General features: G+C 34.7%; 3 protein-coding genes across 3 annotated transcripts; 1 reads left to right on the plus strand and 2 right to left on the minus strand.

Annotated features, from left to right (window-relative positions):
• Window positions 1-12,868: 12,868 nt before the first annotated feature.
• LOC141403863 (kxDL motif-containing protein CG10681-like) lies at window positions 12,869-13,851 on the minus strand. The gene is made up of 2 exons (XM_073986911.1): window positions 13,572-13,851; window positions 12,869-13,511 (listed from the first exon to the last, which is right to left on the minus strand). Exons 1-2 carry the CDS (start codon window positions 13,760-13,762, stop codon window positions 13,037-13,039), a joined length of 666 nt encoding a protein of 221 aa, XP_073843012.1. The 5' UTR covers window positions 13,763-13,851; the 3' UTR covers window positions 12,869-13,036.
• Window positions 13,852-13,906: 55 nt separating this feature from the next.
• Window positions 13,907-15,908, plus strand: LOC141403854 (peptidyl-prolyl cis-trans isomerase sig-7-like). Its single transcript, XM_073986899.1, has one exon. The coding sequence runs from the start codon at window positions 14,024-14,026 to the stop codon at window positions 15,851-15,853; it is 1,830 nt and encodes a 609-aa protein (XP_073843000.1). The 5' UTR covers window positions 13,907-14,023; the 3' UTR covers window positions 15,854-15,908.
• Window positions 15,854-16,591, minus strand: LOC141403869 (complex III assembly factor LYRM7-like). The gene is made up of 4 exons (XM_073986924.1): window positions 16,516-16,591; window positions 16,311-16,454; window positions 16,162-16,243; window positions 15,854-16,094 (listed from the first exon to the last, which is right to left on the minus strand). Exons 1-4 carry the CDS (start codon window positions 16,534-16,536, stop codon window positions 15,928-15,930), a joined length of 414 nt encoding a protein of 137 aa, XP_073843025.1. The 5' UTR covers window positions 16,537-16,591; the 3' UTR covers window positions 15,854-15,927.
• Window positions 16,592-20,428: the final 3,837 nt, after the last annotated feature.

A 20,428-nucleotide genomic window follows, 5' to 3' on the forward strand; every position in this document is an offset into this window, starting at 1 on the left:
ATAAATTTATCAGCTGTTTTCTGGCATTCTCAAAAAAAAAGAAAAACAAAATCTTTTAAAAAAGAAAATGGAAAGTTATGTATATTTAAATATTTAGAAAAGTAAACGAAGGGTGTTTATACAGCCCAATTATGAACGGCCTCTCACCGTGAGTTTTCTCTTTCTCGCCTCCTCCCCTATTATAAACATCATATCGCCGTGAGTGATGTTATGTTCTCACTGTTCCCTTATTATAAACAACAAGAGGGTGAGCAAAACTCACGTTCGTGAAAAAATTAGCTATTACAAATGTAAAAAAAGTGAGAAAAAGAGGCAAATTTCTGCTGAAATTTTTCACTACCGAAATCAAAGACCGTGTTTAGACACTCAAACTGGAAAGAAAATTTTTCTTCTCAATTTCTTTTAAAATTTCCTTGTTGTTTAGACACGGAAATCATGTTTGTGTCAATTTTATAATTTTTCTGATTCTTCTTCACACTCATTTTCTCATTGCGCCGTTCAAAAACAAAGCCAAGGCAAAATTGTAATGAAAAGTAAAAAATGGACGTGTGTGATAAACAATTAATTATTAAAGGAACCATTGAATTGCATTTTAATTTTGACATTTCCACTTATTTCGAATTGTTTTTGCTTAAAAAATAGTTTTTCCTCCAAATGGTTTTTTTTTTCAATTGTCTCCGCTGTTGTTTGTTTCTTGACAGAGAAAATAAAATGAAAGAAAATGCAAAAACAAATCTGCAGCCCACTTCAGGTTGTATACGAAGAAAAACGAAACAAAACAGAATTTACCAGTACAGAGGTGTGTGTACCCCCTCTTATTCCTCTCTACTCCCTCGCCCATAAACTCAATTTTCTTTCCCATCAACTTTCCCTGTATAAACAGGGACAAAGTGAGTTGAACAAAAAAATTTAAGTGTGAACATTTATTTTAAAAAATACGAATATTTTGTATCTGTAATGATAATTAATTGTATTTTAGGTTGAAAGTAACAAAAAATAATAAGAGATTTTTTATGTTGTGAGGTTATTGTTGACCTTTGGACGCTATTTTCTTTGGTTTTAATTTGGCTTGAGGTCAACTTAAAAATTTAAAAACAAATGGGCGTTTTTGTTTTTATTCTTATAAAAAGAAAGAAATATCATAATGTAATTTTCATATCATAATGTAATATATCATAATGTAATTTTCAGATCGATTGGTCGAAAGAAGCAGTCTTGGAAATGATTGCTTTGTGGCAAAAACATAAATGCCTCTATAACCCCAAAAACCTATTCTACCACAACAAACATGCTAGATATTCATTTTCCTTCAACCTTTCGATTGTTTGAGTGGAGTATTCCCCCATTGGCTCAACTTCATTTATTACCCTCTATTACGGAGAGTAATGTTTTTCAAAACGAACTGACAGTGTTGCAAAATTTTACTGATCGCTACCAATATCATGATTTCATCCCGGCGAAGGGAATTATCAATTGGCTTCTCAGTTTTTGAAATGATGCCTTTTTTAGCGAAAAACCGAACTCTTTAAGTGTCTAGTATTCCCATATGAATGAGAATCACACTCACTTTTCGGTTTTTCCAAAGAAACACCAAAATCAAAATATTTTGCAACATGTCAGCACGTATCAACTAAGAATTCTTCGAATTCTGTGAGTTGAAAAGAACACCAACACAGTTGCCTGTGAGGTTGTTTATTGGAATTTTGTTTTTTTGTTTTTAACAAAGCTCCAATTCGCCCGTGCCTCGGCTGTTTTTTGTTTGTTTTGTTTTTTGTTGAAGTTCAATCTCATTTCGATTGTTTGAGTGGAGTATTCCCCCATTGGCTCAACTTCATTTATTACCCTCTATTACGGAGAGTAATGTTTTTCAAAACGAACTGACAGTGTTGCAAAATTTTACTGATCGCTACCAATATCATGATTTCATCCCGGCAAAATTAAAATTTGCGCAAATTTGCAACTCAGCAATAAATGTAAACAGATGTTTTTATATTTATAGGTTATGTCATACGAAAATAACACTTGTAGGTATGAACGCACAAATTGAAAGTTGTATGGATGATGTCAATTTTGACAAACATAGAGAATGTCGAATGGGTGAAAGAAATGACAGCTCAGATGACATTGATAGATGGTGTAAACAGCCCTTTACTTTAAAAAGGATACAATTTATTGGCCTGTTCCGGTACTTCATAAAGTGGTAAAAGTTGTAAAAGTCGTAAACGATTTTCATATAAATTTTGTGTACGGGAACGCAAAATGTGTAAAAATTGTAAAAACTTTTTAGTTCTGGAACAGAGCTTATATGAGAGCTGTAGGGAAATTCTGTTAGTCCCAATTTACATTAGGCGAGTTTACTTGCGGCAATTGTCAGTTTGTAGGTGAGAGAGGGTGCTGAGAGGCAAAGGGTTACCATATGCCTCACCTCTCTCTCCTACAAAATGACAATTGCCGCAAGTAAACTCGCCCAATGTAAATTGGGACTAACTCATTTTTTGGGTTAGTCTGTGTTTAGACACACAAAATTCTCGGGAAAGTAAATTGAGTTTTTGGGAGAGAGCGGAGAGGAAAGAGCTCCTCAATACTCTTTCCTACCCCCTATTGCCTAAAAACTGAATTTACTTTCCCGTGTGTCTAAACACGGACTTACCGACAAAAATTGGTAAAATTAAAACGCAAAATTATTAATGAAAAGTATTAATAAAAGTTGGCAGCACTATTGTTATCGGTAGCAGTTAGCTACAACTTTGATTTGGTTATTAACTTACCGAAAAATTTCGTTAATTGGCGAAATTAAGCACTTTAACAGAGATCATCAATGAGTTACTTGCCCCCGTAAGCCAATTGAGCACGCACAAGTTTTTTGGGCCTTTTGCTATTTTAACGCATGTGTTTTCTCGCACTCGGTATTTTTTCCACCACCACCAAAAACACTTGCGACGCATCAAGACCGTTGCTTGTGCGTAATAAGTAAAACAAGTATTCATCATATTTTGCACTGTTACAAAACTCGCAATCGTAGATAGTTTGCCAAGTGACTTATCAAGTGGAAGCACACACACCATGGCACAATCATACAGGTATCCGCGTCAGCCCAGCTGATGTACTGTGAGCTGTCAAAAAAGTTGTTGTAATTGAAAACACAAAATTAAAAAACAAAAATTTAAATAAAAAATTGTGAATTTTTGGTGGATTTTTGTAATAATTCGTTTATTAATAACTGCCCAACAAAATTTTGTTGAAACAAATTTGTGAATCGCTTTATTTTTGGAAAACATTTTTGACATTTCACAGTACTGAACTCGTTTTTCTTGTAGTTGTTTGCTGATGCATCTACCTGGTAATTGTGCCATGACACACACAACACTACAAAAAATAAACAATTGTAATTTTATTTGTTGTTGTTTCGTTTATGTATGCTTTTCTTTATTTGCTTGGAATGTTATGTGTGTTTTTGCATGTTCTTTTAACGTTTGAAAATCAGTGATCTTAGCTCTCATTCTCTCGGAGAGCACGAGACAATCGGTTGAATTACAAGGGTTGAAAACAATACTTGATGTGCAATGAGCAAAAAAGTAAGACAGAAATTGTTATTGCGTATTTAAAACTACTTGGCAAAGCATACGCAAGTGTCAAAAAATATCCATTTTTAAACAACTTATTTTTTGAGTGGCTAGCCACACTCGTACATATTTCGAGAATGGCAAGCAACACTTGCATTTATTTTTTAGAGTAGCAAGCCGCACATACGCTTGTTTTTCAGCATGTGGCTTATGAGTGTCAAAATCAGCTACTTGCGCACTTCTCTGCACTTTAATTTCAAGGATTTTTGTCGGTAACTCAAAAAATGAGTTACAGAATTCGACTATAGTTCACCACTTTTACCATTTGGTCTGTTCCAGTACTGCAAGAATCTACTAATTTTTACATTTTTTACGATAACATAAAGGAAAAAATGTTATCGTAGTAAAAATTAGTAGCTTCTTGCAGGTTCTGGAACATACCACTTATTAGAAGTAAAGGAATAGACAAAAATTCATATATGTACCTATTTAGGTTAAAAAAAAAACAAACGTGAAAAAAACTGCGAAATATTCTACTGTAAAATTGCGTTTATTCTACATATTTACATCATGATAAATTGAATGGATTGAATGTGGATTTTTTTTTTTTTTTTTTTTTTTTTTTTTTTTTTTTTTTGTTCTTTATTAAAATTTATTTTATCTTATTCTATGTTATCACATTTTTACAGAGTTTTAGCTATGTATGCTTTTCTTCTAAGAAACAATATGTTGATATATATATATAAGTGTTTATAGATAAATCATAGACGTAAGTTCTTACAGAGGTAAATATATGTAGGAATTCTCTGATAACACATGGAAGATAAATGTTTTACAAATTATAAAAGAAAATCAATTATATAATTGATTTATTAGAGGGTTGTTTGAATTGTTACATCGATACTTAAATTTTTCGTTTAAAGAATTGATTTTATCATATATTAGCTTGATGTTATAATTTTTGTGCAAATCTTTGGTTGAGAAATGCCATGGTAGATTGTACATCATTTTTAAATTTTTGTTTTGCCATATCTGTAGCTTTTTTATATGGGTTTTTGCACAGATTCCCCATACAGGACATCCATAAAGTATGATTGCTTGAAATACAACTTTCCCTAATAAAGTTTTATTTTCTACACTTAACATGGATCCTCTTTTTATCAAAGGGTATAACATAATCCTTGCAATATTAAGTTTTTTAATAATATAGTTAACATGGGATCTAAACAGTAGTTTCTTGTCAAGGATTATACCTAAGTATTTAAGTTCATCACACCATGGTATTGATGAACCATTCATTTCTATTTCTTTGTGAGGGTAAAAACAAGTACTGCGTTTTCTAGTATAAAATGCAGCTTGAGTTTTGCTCTCATTAACTTTGATCCTCCACTTATGAAAATATGATACAATAATATTTAAATCACTTTGAATCCTTTCCACTATAGTGTCGCCAATTTCGTGTGAATAAAATATACATGTATCATCTGCATAAGATGCACATAAGCTGTGGTTTAGATTTGGTATGTCCGAGCAGTAAATTGAATAAAGAATAGGCCCTAAAACTGAGCCCTGTGGCACTCCAGCTGGGATATCAATTAACTCAGAGTAACTGTTATTTAGACATACGCAAAATCTTCTATTTATTAAAAATGATTCAATGATCTTTACCAGATATAAAGGAAACTTAAATTGAATCATTTTATATAATAAACCTTGATGCCAGACTGAATCGAAGGCCTTCTCGATGTCCAGTGTGACCAATATAGTGGATTTGTTTTCTTTAAATTTATTTGTGATATGATTTGTAATGCGTTTAATTTGTTGTGTTGTACTATGGCCGCTTTTGAAGCCAAATTGAGTAATGGGAATAATATTTTTCTCTTCTGTAAACATATTAATTTTATTTTTTATCACGTGTTCTAAAATTTTACTCAGAGAACTCAAAAGGCTTATCGGGCGATAGCTACTGGCTAAATTAGTTGGTTTTTGGGGTTTAGGTATGGGTATTACTTTACCCGTTTTCCAGATTTTAGGAAAATATTGAAGTTTTAAGCAACAATTAACAATAAAAGTTAGAAAGGAAAATCCTGACTGGGGCAAATTCTTTAAGACGATATTTTTGATACCATCTAAACCGGCCGCCTTTCTCATATTTAAATTGTTAATTATTGCTATAATTTCATCCTTACTAATGTATTCATCAGAACCGGTGTAAATTTTCAAAGAGGTAAAACGAGTGTATATAGTTTGCACAACTCTTGTATTACCAGGTTCGCCAAGGTTGTTTGCAATGTTGTGGTTTTCAAGAAAATTTTGTGCAAATTGATCAGCCTTTTCTGCGTCACTGTAAAAAGTGGATTCATCTTTCTTTAGAGGCGGAATAAAAGACTTTTTCTTCCTTAAACACTTGGAAATATTCCAGAAAGGTTTAGAGTTTTTATCGAGATCACTTATTTTATTATTCCATGATTTGTTTTTTAAAGTCTTTAACTCGCAATGGATATGTACTGAATATTTATTCATCATGTTGAAGTCACTCTTATATCTGTATCTTTTCCACTGGCGTCTATAGAAATTCCTCACTTGAATAAATGATCGTATATGTTTTGGAAGACTATTAGGTTTAAACTTGTGATTGATTTTAGGAACAGAGTTTTCTACCGCATTATTCAGCGTTTTTGTGAAAAACTCTACACATGAATCTATGCTATTTACATCGGAAATGTTTTTAAAGTCGGTCGAAAGGTGGGCAATTTGATTGTTAATATGTGATTTAAATCTAGACCAATTAGCTCTATTGTAGTTGTAAATCAGGTGCTCTGTTTGATTGCATTGCAAATTTAGTTTGCAAAGTACGGGCAAATGGTCTGAATTTAAATCATTTATTGTCTCTGGTTGATTGATATGTTCTGGAATATTTGTACATATGATATCCAATGTAGATGGCAGAACGTTTGATCTCGTTGGGACATAAGTTGGAGTTTGAGGATAGACTACTGAATATGGAAGAGTTGTAATAGTATCTACTAAAATATTACCCCATGAATTTGCTCTATTGCAATTCCAATTCCTATGTCTACTATTTAGGTCGCCACATATTATGGTTCTGGCGTTAATATTTAATATTTTTCTCAGATCTTTTCTATACAGAACTCGTGATCTTTCATTTACTGCTCCACCTGGAAAGTATACACCTATAATATTAATGTCTCCTACACCTTTTGAATTAATTGTTATACCTATATTTTCAATCAATGAAGTTTGAATAGACATTGTGTTTATAATATCAATATTTTTATTCACTAGCACTGCTACTCCACCTCCTATTTTTTCTTTTCGATCATATCTTATGCATTTAAAATCACTGTAAGGGAATCTGTCTGATGTTGTTAACCATGTTTCTGTAAGAATGCAAATATCAATTTTATTTTCGTATACAAAATTAAAAAGTTCATCATATTTATGTTTAATGCTTCTGCAATTCCAAAACATTATTTTTAAGGAACAAAAAATCATTTATACTGAATATAAATATTTAACAGCCAGTTGTGTGACAACATGGAACTGTTCATCTTTGGTTTTACAACCTCTTAAATTTTGAATAATCTCAAATGTTAAATTACTAATTTCTTCTACAGAGAATAAATTGTCGTCTCTAGTTGTCACTCCATTATTTGAGGGCCACTCTTTCCTTACGGTACCAACAGGTGGGCGAATGTGGATTTATTTGATATTAAATGTATGGAAACATTTCGTCGGTGTCATGCTTAAGTGTTCCATACGCCATTTTTGACATTTTGAGATAAAGGTACCTTATTAGATTTTAAACCATGCTCTTTCAGATTTTTTGTCAATATGTTCCATATCTGCCTTGTGACGCAAAAAATCCTGTCTTTTTTGTTCCATAACCATAAAGCCCGGCGTATGGAACAAAAAGAGACAAAAACGAATTGTTCCGCCCAAAAAATCAAGGCGTTTGGAACAAAAAATTGCCCAATTTGGTTAAGTTACGAACAATGTGGCGTATGGAACAAATTATTTTAAAGGACTGGGCTGGATTCTTGTTCTATGAAAATTTGAAATGAAAAATATATTCTTTAAAATTTTTTCATTTGACAGTTTTTTCCTTTATAAAAGTTTTCATTTCATATTTTCATAGAAACAGAATTGAGCCCCTGGGCTTAAAAACTGAAGAATAGTAGTTCTTAAATCTAAATATTTTTGATTAATGTAATTTTATATGCAAACCACAATTTCTTTTCGATTACGGTAACGCCTCCTATAAAAAATTCAATCGTTTTTAGACAAGATTTTGATGTAAGCTAGTGTGGACACCGATTACAAAAATGGTATTTTGAGAAAAACGCACTTAACGTTTTTATGTTACATTAGAAATGCAAAATTCATTTCCCGCTACTTCTATATATTTCAAATAAATAAATGTAAAGGATACATATAATAATGGTCCTTAATGAATTTATTTGCTCATATAAATGTATCATTTGAAGCCGTGAATTTTTAACCTCACAGTAGCACTTTACGTAGGGGAGGTGGAACACAATTGATAAAAAGTGGTTCTGTTGAAATGTGACAAAATGTGTTCCATGTGACACAAACAGCCAAAAAACACGAAAAAAAGATCCCATGGAACGATTCAGCAACTTTTTGCAATTATAAAAATCGGCCATAACTTCTAGACTGACTAAAACAAACTACTGATAAATTCTTTGAGTTTAGTAAAGTAGGCCTGAGCTCTTAAAGTTTTGGATTTTTGCACCACTTTTAATTCGTATGGGCTCAAACATTAACTTGAGTTTTTCTCGAATCAGGCAAATGGCGTATGGAACACTTAAGTATGACACCGACGATTTGTCAAACATGTCAAGAAAAATATCATAGTTAACAGCTATACCTAATATCCCGTTTCCACGGTACGTCGTTCGTTCTCTATTCGTTGTTCGACCCATAACTACGAATAAATTACTTATTTCCCCACACTAAATTCTATGAACGAACGACGATTTTTCTACGTTGTTCGATTAGAAATACTCTCTGAACGACGAATAACTATGTCCCATCCCTAACAAATGAGAGAATTTATCGAAAAAATAAATTATGACATGTATAAATTCAAAATTGAAAAATTTTTTGAAAACACAAAAATTTTTAGAAAAAAAGGAAAAAGATGAATGAAAATTAATGGACTAAACATTTTATATAGATGCAAAAGGAAGATGGTTGTGTTTCCTTCTTAATTCCACACACATTTCTTGTCCATTAGTTCAAAATCGTGTAAAAAATCAGAAACAAAAAGGAAACAAATTACTAAAAAAAAATGAAGGAAATTTTGTTTATGTTTCTGTTAATTACGAATGGTGTCGTGGAAACGGGTTAATTCGTGTACGTCGTTCGACAGGCGAACAACGTAATTGAAACGCTCGTGTGAACATGACATAAATTAAGTCGTGACGTACAAAAAATATTCACCTACCTACCACAACAACGGTCTCTCTGCGTCCGTATTACCCAAATACGTTGAATCCGAAATCCCATTTCAAACACAAAATCCGCGACCAAAACTTATTTGTTTTCATTCGTAAAATAAATAATTTTCCCTTGCAATGAATTGTATTTCATGTTTTGTTGGGCTTTTGTTTTCAAAATACAAAACACACAAACATACATACATACAATAACATATCGTACGTTCTGTCAAAGTTGAAAATGTTCAACTTACAAAAAGTATACGCTCGACGTATTTCGGTAGTTCTCATAAGAATACATGTGTTCTACTTTTTTCACCACACACGCCCATGGTAGAACAAGAAAAGGTAGCAGCAATACCCAGCTGACTGAACTGGGTTGTAGTGTTAGTGTAAAATTCCATTCGACATTTTATGTATTTATTTCCATGTTCGATGTATATTAGGGATATATATTTTTGAAGAACAAATTTATTCATCAGAAAAAAAAAACTATTTCCCATAAAGACGGCTTCATATCATTGACATGTAACCTCCTCCAGGTCCTAACGACATGCCGCACACTAAAACACCGCTTATAGAGGCGGTACAATATTTGTTAATATGTGTGGTATTTTGTTAAACTTGAAAAGAATAAAGCCCTAATAAACATGTGCTTTTTTGTTTTCAAAAGCAAATGATTGAAACATCTTCTCTTTTTTCAATGAATTACCAACGACCCGAAACATTTTTGCAAGTATTCTACTTTCTGCGAGAAATTATGCATTTAGTGGAATGATATGGAAACATTCAAATTGAAAATCTAACGAGTTTTCATTCATGTTTTCCAAAATATTCAATCAAATGTGAAAAATTATTAGTTTTTTAAATTCCAATAATTTATAGACATTTCCTTGTTTTGTTTACATTTACGTTGACACTAAGGTTTACAAACAAAAACAAATTCCTTTGTGGTTGTTGTTCGAGTTGTATTTGTTGTAGTATTAACTTTACCTTGTATTTGTTCTACCATGACACACGCCCTGGGAATACGGTCGTATTTAGGCATAGCAGTAAGCCAAAAACTTCAGGTACGTCTAACATTTTTACCATTGATAGATCTGTATTGATCTTACCCCCTGTTTTTGTAACTAATTTCATTTCATTTATTATTCATACATTACAATGCCAGTAAGTCTTTCAGACCAAGTAAGTCTTTTTGTTCATTCGTCTATATTCGTAATTGTTTGGGCATCCATAGCTCGGCCCCTAGATGACATATAGATATAATTCTTCGTAGACAAGTTCTATATATAGTTAAGAATCCCTCTTTCAATAATCAGCGATCCACATTTGCGCTAAGGCGAGTAAATCGATCTACAAAATTTGTGTGAGAACATACTTTTTTCAAAAACAGGGGGTTAAATATTAAAAAAAAATTCAATCCAACAAAGAATCATTCTTATCTATATACCTAGTAACTGGTTCCAAATTAATTTAAAAAAACGGTAAGTTCGGCCGGGCTAAATATGCCCACAATTGTTAGTGGAGACTTTTTTGACTACTTCGAATCTTAGTTGACCACTGAGATCATCAAGGCGATTATGAATGTCAACTCCTCGTGAGTTTTGCCTTTCTGCAGTTTCAATTTAAAGGAGTAAGTGAGAAAACTTACGGGGAGTTGACATTCATAATTGGGCTGCATAAGGGGTTGGTACTGTTTGACCTATTAAGAACCATTGATTGGTCCCTTGGAAATCGTATGTTATAATGATACGTGTTTCTATTTTCGTATTTGAAAGGTTGAGTACCTTCTCACATTGAGTTCCTAGTTCACTGTTCCAGTTATAAAAAGCATGAGTAACGTCACACAAACTAACGTGAGATGTTACGTATGCTTAGTGTTTTTAATACAAACGATGTGGACGATTTGAATTGCGTAGTGAACTCGATCGTTCAATTCAAGGCGAATTTAGGAAGGGATCCAAAGGCGAAATCAGACCTTAATTTACTGTAAAAACGCATTTTTCAATCAAAAATAACTAACAAATATTTCACAAAAACATAAACCCAGTAGAAAGTGTATTAAAGACAACGTTGACGACAATGCTATATCCCTGAAGACACCTTGCAGACACTGTCTTGTTATTCTTCATTGATGACCCTACTAAAGACAACTTAATTTACGTTATCGTGTGTCAATTTTTTTTAAATTATAACATTTAATATGTTTACAAATTTTATCTTAAATGAATAATACTTAGCTCCCATATTTCCGCCAGTCACCATTGTCTTCGAACTTTGGCGCACCGTATTTCTTACCCCAGCCAACTGAAGGGCGATCTACATATCCTTATTTATGGATTCTGCAAAAAGAAACAATGATAAATCAATTGTGTAAATTGCCACTAATATTTTCTAAAATCTTACTGAGCTTCATATTGAGATTTTCAAACCTCTGCTTTGACTTCAACCTAAATACACGAATTTAAAGAATTATGACAATTATTTTAAATGCAATTTACTCTACTTATTCTAACTCACCCTTTTCTAGTTAATGCACAATAAATAAAAACAGTTTAGATCGTGACGCGGTTTACGCATTTTATATTATTACATTTATTACAAATAGAAAATTTTCTATTTCCATAAACATGTGTTCAATAATTTCAAAGCACGCTTTTTAAGCATTTTTTTGGGTTTTTGTTAAGATACACTGCTAGATATGGCCATGCAACTTGTCGTACACGACAATTTTGGAAATTTCGGCAACGCATCGTCAATGAAAATGTCAGCATTTACACAGACATGCCGCGGAAATGCTTTTATATTATGTAGTATACTTTTATATGTACATAAATGTCACGACAATGTTTGACCGATTTCAGTCGTATTGAAATATTAACAATTCCTAGATATGTGTACTATTATTTCATAGCATATTTTGTTTGATTATTTTTGTTTTTTTTTCTGGTGACACATGCAAGAAATTGTCATGCATCGTGTCGTGCACGACAATTTCGGAAATTTCATCAACGAATCGTCGACGAAAATGTCATCATAGACTCGATTTTCTATTGGGCAGTACAGATATACAATGTGAATGCCGTAGAGATCACCCTCCATCCATCGCTGCAGAAGAATGCCAGAAATGCCTTGGCAGCAAACACGAGTGGTTTTAGCCCAGTTAGGATCCGGACGATGCAGCCGACTCAATTCATATTGGGCCCGAATTGACGCCACGATACCCAACACATGCCCAGCATGTGGATTGGGACCTCACGACACACTACATTTGTTTATCTGCCCAGCTAAGCCCACTTACCTGTCTCCTGATTATTTATGGACGCAACCAGCCAGTTTGCAGAATTCTTGAGTCTGGATACGGAGGAACCAGAACCTGATAACTGAAATAATACACGAAGGAACATAAATGCGTTGACAATAAATATTTCAGTTTTGTCAAGAATATACATACATTTGTGTACAAAATCTTTAATTAAGCCTCGCGATGAACATTTTATCGTTTCCTTCATTTTTTGCAGAAAATGAAGACTGAGGCCTGATAGGGGGATTCTGGAAAGACATCTATGGTTTTATATTGATATTATGGACCATCTATCTTCTCCTTTGCTGCAGAGATAGGTTTTATTAAAGGTTACGTGATTTTTCATCCAGCATCTAATTGATCTTCTGGGCGCAAATGATGTATGTTTACGTTTATTTCTAAACTAAAGCTAAAATACTACATGTGAGGATCTACCATGGATCTACTTTAGTAGAAATTTCAGAACGATAATTTCTCCTATCGCCGAAAAAAGTTAAATTTTCTATAAAATGTATGGTTTGTTTGAGATCTTTATTTACCAGTCAATTACATGACAAATAAATGTTTAAAATAATGAGTTCTTAAAATAAATAAAAAACCTAAATTAGCTTAAAATCTTTGGAACAACACATAACTTAAGAATAAACGTTCATTTGATATTACAGTACAATAGTTGCCTTCACCTAACCAGTATCTTCAGATGTACAATCGGATGAATCATTTGGATTGGTTGTTTCTATGGAACACACACGTTTAATTAAATCATTTTCAATGGGTTTTCCATTGTCCATGGTCTCCTCCATTTGAACATATTCCACAGTAGTTGTTTTCGTAGGCTTACTCATAGATGCAGTGGACGCCGTTTCGGGCTGGGTTTGTGATTTTTCCTTATTTTTACGCATTTCTGTTTCATCTTCAGCTTCCTCAGCCAAACTGCTACGCTGCGGTTGTGGTGCTTCAGCGTATGCCTGAGGATATTGATGACTTAGTTTTTGTTTAATCGACCTTATCTTTCGAAAAATGTAGTCCAAATCTTTTTTCATATCACTCAATACTTTGCAGTGTCGTTTAAAGTCATCGTTGGCTTGTTTCAAACGTGACTGAGATAATGCATTACAATTCAAAAGCATTTCATTGGTCTTCTCAAAACGTTGTAACCTGCAAACACAAAAGAATATTGTTTAATTAACAAACATAATATGTTGATGCTGTACAAACATTTGTTTTTGTGCCCTGATAATGTTTTCCACATCACTTTGATTAACAAGGCCAGCTAATCCCTGTACAAAGGCTTCCGCCGCAGTGTAATTGAAACCATCCATACTGAAATCTTCGTCACCGTCTTTATTAGTGACTTCATTGTTTTCTTTTTCTGTGGTTTGGTAGGAGTTAATTTCGTCGTTGCTCATTTTTTTAATTCTTTATTTTTTGTTTTGTTTCTATTCCTTTCTTTTTGTGTGTATTTTTCAATGTTTACATTCGATATTTTATAAAATAAATGTCATCTGAGAAAAAGATATGGCAACACTTCATATGAAATTTGTTTTGATGCTACACTGACATGCACACGACATTTGACGTTTATACGTTTATCAACAAATTAATTTTTTGCTACCCTTTTCCCGTTTTATTGTTTATTCCGGGAAACGTTTGTTAATTATTGGACAAAAATGTCAGTGGTCATTGAAACCACAATAGGCGACATAACTGTCGACCTTTTCATCGACGAAAGACCCGTGGCCTGTCTGAATTTTGTGAAGCTGTGCAAGCTGAAGTACTACAACTACAATCTCTTCCATACCATTGAACAGGGTTTCATTGCGCAGACAGGAGATCCCACAGGAGCTGGTGATGGCGGCAGTTCAATATGGGGTGTTGTTGAAGGTCAACACAAGCGTTTCTTCGAAGGTGAAACTCTGCCAAAGATTCATCATTCTAGTGCTGGCCTCATGTCGTTGGTTGGAGCCGGCAAACAAATGCTGGGCAGCCAATTCTTTTTTACGCTTGGTGATAATTTGACATCTTTGGATGGACAACACTGTGTCATTGGTGAAGTGGTTGAGGGCCATGAAACCTTGAGAAAGTTAAACGAAGCCATAGTAGATGAAAATTTTAGACCCTACCAAGATATACGTATCACCCATACAGTAATATTAGAAGATCCGTTTCCTGATCCCAGAGGATTTCGAGAACCAAGTAGATCACCCTCACCATCTGCAGAGCGTATGCAAAATGGCCGCATAGCAGCGGATGAGGATATTGACGATACCGATGGCAAGACAATGGAGGAAATTCAAGAAATGTTGGCCGAACGTGAGGCCAAGGCCAGAGCAACAATTTTGGAGATTGTGGGTGATTTGCCGGATGCTGACATGGCACCACCAGAAAATGTTTTATTCGTTTGTAAATTGAATCCTGTAACGACAGATGATGATTTGGAAATTATTTTCAGTCGATTTGGCCGTGTCAAAAGTTGTGAAGTAATAAGGGATCGTAAGACCGGCGATTCTCTGCAATATGCCTTTGTGGAGTTTGAGGATCAAAAAGCCTGTGAAGCTGCCTACTTCAAAATGGACAATGTACTCATTGACGATAGACGTATTCATGTGGATTTCTCACAGTCTGTGTCGCGCATCAAGTGGCGAGGCAAGGGTCGTGGAGTGGAAGGTGATTCTAAGGGTTTAGATTTTAATAATTTGCGCGAAAAAGGCAATGGGGATCGCAAATCAAGCAACAATCAAAGAGAAAGACAACAACGCTCACCAAGGAGAGACAACAATAGACAACGTGAACGCAGGCGTACACGTTCAAGATCTAGATCAAGGAGTCGCATGACCTCCGCAGAGAGGCGTAAAGCTAGAGAAGAACGACACAAAGAGCTGGAAAAGCATAGGAAGTCAAGATCCACATCACGATCTAGAAATAGATCACCACCTCGACGGGAGAATCGTAGGAGATCAAGATCTACTTCAAAATCGAGACAGAGATCACCACCACGACGTGATAATCGAAGGGATTTGAGAGATAGATCTCCAGCTCACAGGTATAATGATAGACACTCTCCCAAGAGGAGGAATGATGAACGTTATAATGACAGGAGGCGCAATGATGACTACGAACGCAAAAACAGAGACAGGCGTGAATCACCACCGCCAAGAAATACCGACAGAACCCAAAACGGAAAATCTATGGAAAGGAAACGACACGAATCGCCTGCAAGAAAACACTGTAGACGAGATGAAACCCCACAAGACGAAAGAAAACGTAAAAAGGAGGATGGAAAAAAGAAAGCCAAGAAATCGCGAAGGCATAGCAGCAGCGGCGAGGAAACTACTTCCGATAGTGAGTCATCTGATAATGAAACTTCATCATCTTCCAGTGAAAGTAGTAGCTCCACTTCCTCCTCCGAAGAGGAGAGAAGAAAGAAAAAGAAATCTAAAAAATCAAAGAAGAAAAAATCCAAATCGAAGAAAAGTAAATCGAAAAAACATAAAAAGTGATTAAGTAGTATGCAAGAAAGAGCTTTTAATAAAGAATACAACAATTAACTTAAAATTTATTATTGACTACGTAATTACTTTTGCTTTGATTCAACATTTTTAGTGGCCGATGCAGCAGTGGCCTCGCCACCACAACAGCCAGGAGCAGGTTGTCCTTTGCGACGACGTGGAGGTTCTATCACAGCATCGGGATTGAATAAAATATTCTCCAAGCGGGTTGTTTCTGGGGTTATGCGTAGTTCTAAAGAAGGGAGAGGCAATAGTTCTGTAAATGGAACTATTCATTATTTTTTGTTTGTGCTACTTACCATAGACACCCTCATCCTTTTGTTTAGCTTGAATAACATTTGTGCGCAATTCCTTATCCACATCCAAAGCTAGCTGTATCATCTGTGGGAAGTTATTGAAGTAAATTATTTTATAGACATGTTCCTTTTCCATTTAATGTACACCTTACCTTCTTGATTTCATCTGAATTGGTCTCCTGCATGTTCTTCTTGAAATGTGAATTGATTTCATTACGTCCCGCTTCTAAAGCCTTGTCATCTCCAGCAAATATGAATTGTCTAGTTCGATGAAGCTTACGAAAAGCTTTGAATACCTTAAATCAGTGAAAATGGTTTTATTTAGAATTTCTTTAAATATTCGTTGCTGTTTGTTACCTCACGACGAATTTGCGACATTTTTCCAAATGTTTTTCTTTTTCTGTTATGATTTCTGCTGTCAAATCGAGTCAACAGTTTGATAGCAATTGCAACTCACGTGTGTTTAGGTTACATATACGTAACGTGAACGTAACGGTTATTGTTGCGTAAATCCATAATGAGATGTTAATAGTAGTACGTTTACATATAGTTATTTAATAAATCCCCCGGATTTTAAATATCAAGTCCATTGCGCATACATACGTCAAATAAATCCTCAAAAGGCGGACGTGTCTATTGATGAACGCATATGGATATGTATGTGGATGAAATGTGTGTGCGATTGTTTGAGGATTATACGCCCCACGTCAGTAGAATAAGGCCATGTTTATATCATAGCCTTTTGCAGGTTTAACCTTCTTAATGATGATTTATTTGACGTATACGCAAAGGAATTGACATTTGAAACCCAGTGGGATTGTTAAATCCGGTTATATATAAACGTACTATAAGACCCCTAAATTTTTGTTAATTTTAGCTTATACCTCGTTTATATATAACCGGATTTAACAAACCGACTGGGTTTTAAATGTCAATTCCTTTGCTTATATTTCAAACAAATCCTCTCAAAGAAGGTTAACCCTGCAAAAAGCTCTAATATAAACAGCATATTATTTATCCTAAAACGAATGAATCTATTAGTACGGTTACATAAAGGTAAAAACACAATGGATTTTTTTCCTTGCTCCGCCTGCTTGGCGTGAAAGCGAGGAATTAAATTTTACTGTTTTCAATAGAACAACCCACAACGAAGCAAGATTTCAGGCGTCAAAGTTAAAAATTGTTTAACTTTGGAATTCGTATTCGGCTTGATATTTGACATTTCATTTTGACAGTTCATGTGACACAACACAATCAATTTTAACAACAACAATTGGCGGTGACTTGCTTATTGTCATTTTAAATTACATTTTTCCGATAAATAATAACAAAAACTATAAGATGTTTGAGGAAAAACTAATTGCGGCGCACAGTGCGAAATATGAGCACTTTAGTGGAACTTTAAGGAAATTTGGAAGAACATAAAATTCGTTATATTTGTATTGCAATCGTTAGCTAATGGGTACTTTACACGATATGTATTTTACATATGGGTTGTCACTTTTTATATAAAAAATGTATACGCAATTGACAACCCATATGTAAAATACATATCGTGTAAAGTACCCATAAGTATCCCACCGTAAGTAGTCCAAACTCGGTTTGACGATTTACTTCGCGAAACGGCTTCGAAATGCACTTAAAATTTGCATTTTTTTCATATTTTTGTTTTCAACAAGTAGATTTTCGATTCATTCATGGTGCGGACAAACGGTATGTCAGTATGCCATGATTTCCGTGGACATTTTAAATGTGATTTCCGTACATTCACGTGTTATGTTATATATAATCTGAAATATTGGATTCTCCTCTGTTCGGAAAGCTATAAAACAGACACGGGAACGCGCGGGTTTCGGAGATATTCAAGTTCTTTCAAAATGTCTTCGGAAATTTCATTTAATTGCATTTTCCAAAAGTGGAAACAAGAACCGAAAATTGACAAAATTCTATCCCATTTCTTGGAAAAAATGGGCTCACCAGCACTAACAAATGATGAACTATACAGTCTTATATAAGTATACGTACGCCTCATAAATCTCGGGTTTTAGGATAAATAATGATATTTATGAAATTCCAAGTACACAGTTACATTTCTTCTTACTAATCATGGTACAATAATACAGGTAGCATTATCATGCCAGCTGATGGTAACATAATGTGTCAATTGCATTGAATTGATGTCAAATTTTGACACCCTATGTTACCAACAATTGCCGATGCGGCTACCTGTGTATTTGTACCATGTTACTAATAAACAATGTTTAATACAACAAAGGTTAGGTTAGGTTTTAGGATGCGCGGCTGCTATGCTGGCAGCCACTCCACTCGAAGACCTTATGGTCCATTGTGATCATCCTGGTTGTTCGGGGTTGTGTTGATTGGGGGAGATGATTATTGAAGATTGCTGTTGATGAAATGATTATTGGTGAGATATAGTTTTGATGGTTGTGTTACAGTTGCAAAGATTATGTAGATGATGGATATTGGTGTTTTAAGACTGTGGTAGTGTTCATTAGCTGTTGTAGAGATGATTGTTGATGTGATGAGTACGGTTTCCCGTTTAGGATTGAGGAACGTTTGTTTTGTGTAGGGGTGGTGCTTGTCGTGTTCTCCGTTCGTTGAAGCTATATCAGGTTCTTGGCTAGAGATGGACAGTGGGTAAATACCCAATGGGTAAATACCCGGTAAATTGGGTAAATACCCATTTGTGGGTATTTATTTGGGTATTTACTATATTGAATCGCTAATACAACATCTTAGACCATATTTCTGGGTTTAGGCTATGAAATCGAGTCAAAATGGATAGTTTTACAATACTTTAAACAAGTGGGTAAATACTTGGGTAAATACCCGACTCTTTAACTCTTTAACTGCCGAACCACTTGACGTAGACGGACAAAACTTGGCATAAATCTTACTTATGTCAAAAGAACTTTTGGTACTGAAATGGGGTCTCTGGGTCCATGTTTTGATGTAGCCCCCATATATCCGTACCTCCCGATTTAAGGTATTTTTTACCTATTAGCCTCATTGTACAATCATATTGGCTGAAATTTGGCATAGTGAGTTCTCAATACGTAGAAAATACCCTTGCAAAAACTTGTCAACATAGGTCCACGTTTTCTAATAGCCCCCATATAAGGGTACCCCGATTTCGAGTATTTACCCAAAAGTGGGTAAAAACTCATTAAGTGTCGAACCCCTTGACGTTGGCTGACAAAATTTGGCTCAATACTTTCTTATATCAATAGTAATAAAGGTATTGAAAATGGAGTCCCTGGCTCCATGTTTTGATATAGCCCCCATATAGCCGTACCTCCCGATTTAAGGTATTTTTAACTATTAGCCACATTTTACAATCATACTGACTGTAATTGGGTACAGTGAGTTCCCAATATGTATATAGTCCCTGGGTCCATGTTTTGGTATAGCCCCATATAGCCGTAACTCCCGATTTAAGGTCTTTTTCATCTATTAGCCACATTTTACAACCAAATTGGCTGTAATTTGGCACAGTGAGTCCTCAATGAGTATAAAATATCCTTGCAAACATTTGTCGACGTAGGTCCACGTTTTCTTGTAGCCCCAATATGGGTTACTGAAATCGGGAGGTACGGCTATATCAAAAAGTGGACCCAGCGGTTGCAAGAAAGCGTGGACCTACGTTGACAAATGTTTGCAAGGATATTTTATACTCATTGAGGACTCACTGTGCCAAATTACAGCCAATTTGGTTGTAAAATGTGGCTAATAGATGAAAAAGACCTTAAATCGGGAGTTACGGCTATATGGGGCTATACCAAAACATGGACCCAGGGACTCCATTTTCAATACGTTTAATACTATTGGTATAAGAAAGTTTTGAGCCAAATTTTGTCAGCCAGCGTCAAGTGGTTCGGCAGATAAGGAGTTTTTACCCAATATTTGGGTAAATACTCGAAATCGGGGTACCCATATATGGGGGCTATAAGAAAGCGTGGACCTACGTTGACAAATGTTTGCAAGGATATTTTATACTCATTGAGGACTCACTGTGCCAAAGTATAGCCAATTTGGTTGTAAAATGTGGCTAATAGATGAAAAATACCTTAAATCGAGAGGTACGGATATATGGGGGCTATATCAAAACATGGACCCAGAGACCCCATGTTCATTACCAGAAGTTCTTTTGACATAAGAAAGATTTATGCCAAGTTTTGTCAGCCTACGTCAAGTGGTTCGGCAGTTAAAGAGTTTTTACCCAAAATTTGGGTAAATACTCGAAATCGGG

This window comes from Musca autumnalis, unplaced genomic scaffold (genome assembly GCF_047663935.1).
Source record: "Musca autumnalis isolate F117 unplaced genomic scaffold, ASM4766393v1 scaffold_1, whole genome shotgun sequence".
NCBI classification, from domain to species: Eukaryota; Metazoa; Arthropoda; class Insecta; order Diptera; family Muscidae; genus Musca; species Musca autumnalis.

Bases quoted from the DNA above. Each gene is read 5' to 3' on its own strand.
- LOC141403854 (XM_073986899.1), top strand. From the start codon at position 14,024: ATGTCAGTGGTCATTGAAACCACAATAGGCGACATAACTGTCGACCTT.
- LOC141403869 (XM_073986924.1), bottom strand. From the start codon at position 16,536: ATGTCGCAAATTCGTCGTGAG. The intron at 16,455-16,515 runs GTAACAAACAGC...CACTGATTTAAG, and splicing joins TGTCGCAAATTCGTCGTGAG to GTATTCAAAGCTTTTCGTAA. The intron at 16,095-16,161 runs GTAAGTAGCACA...TCCCTTCTTTAG, and splicing joins AAAGGATGAGGGTGTCTATG to AACTACGCATAACCCCAGAA.
- LOC141403863 (XM_073986911.1), bottom strand. From the start codon at position 13,762: ATGAGCAACGACGAAATTAACTCCTACCAAACCACAGAAAAAGAAAAC. The intron at 13,512-13,571 runs GTTTGTACAGCA...TTGTGTTTGCAG, and splicing joins ATCAGGGCACAAAAACAAAT to GTTACAACGTTTTGAGAAGA.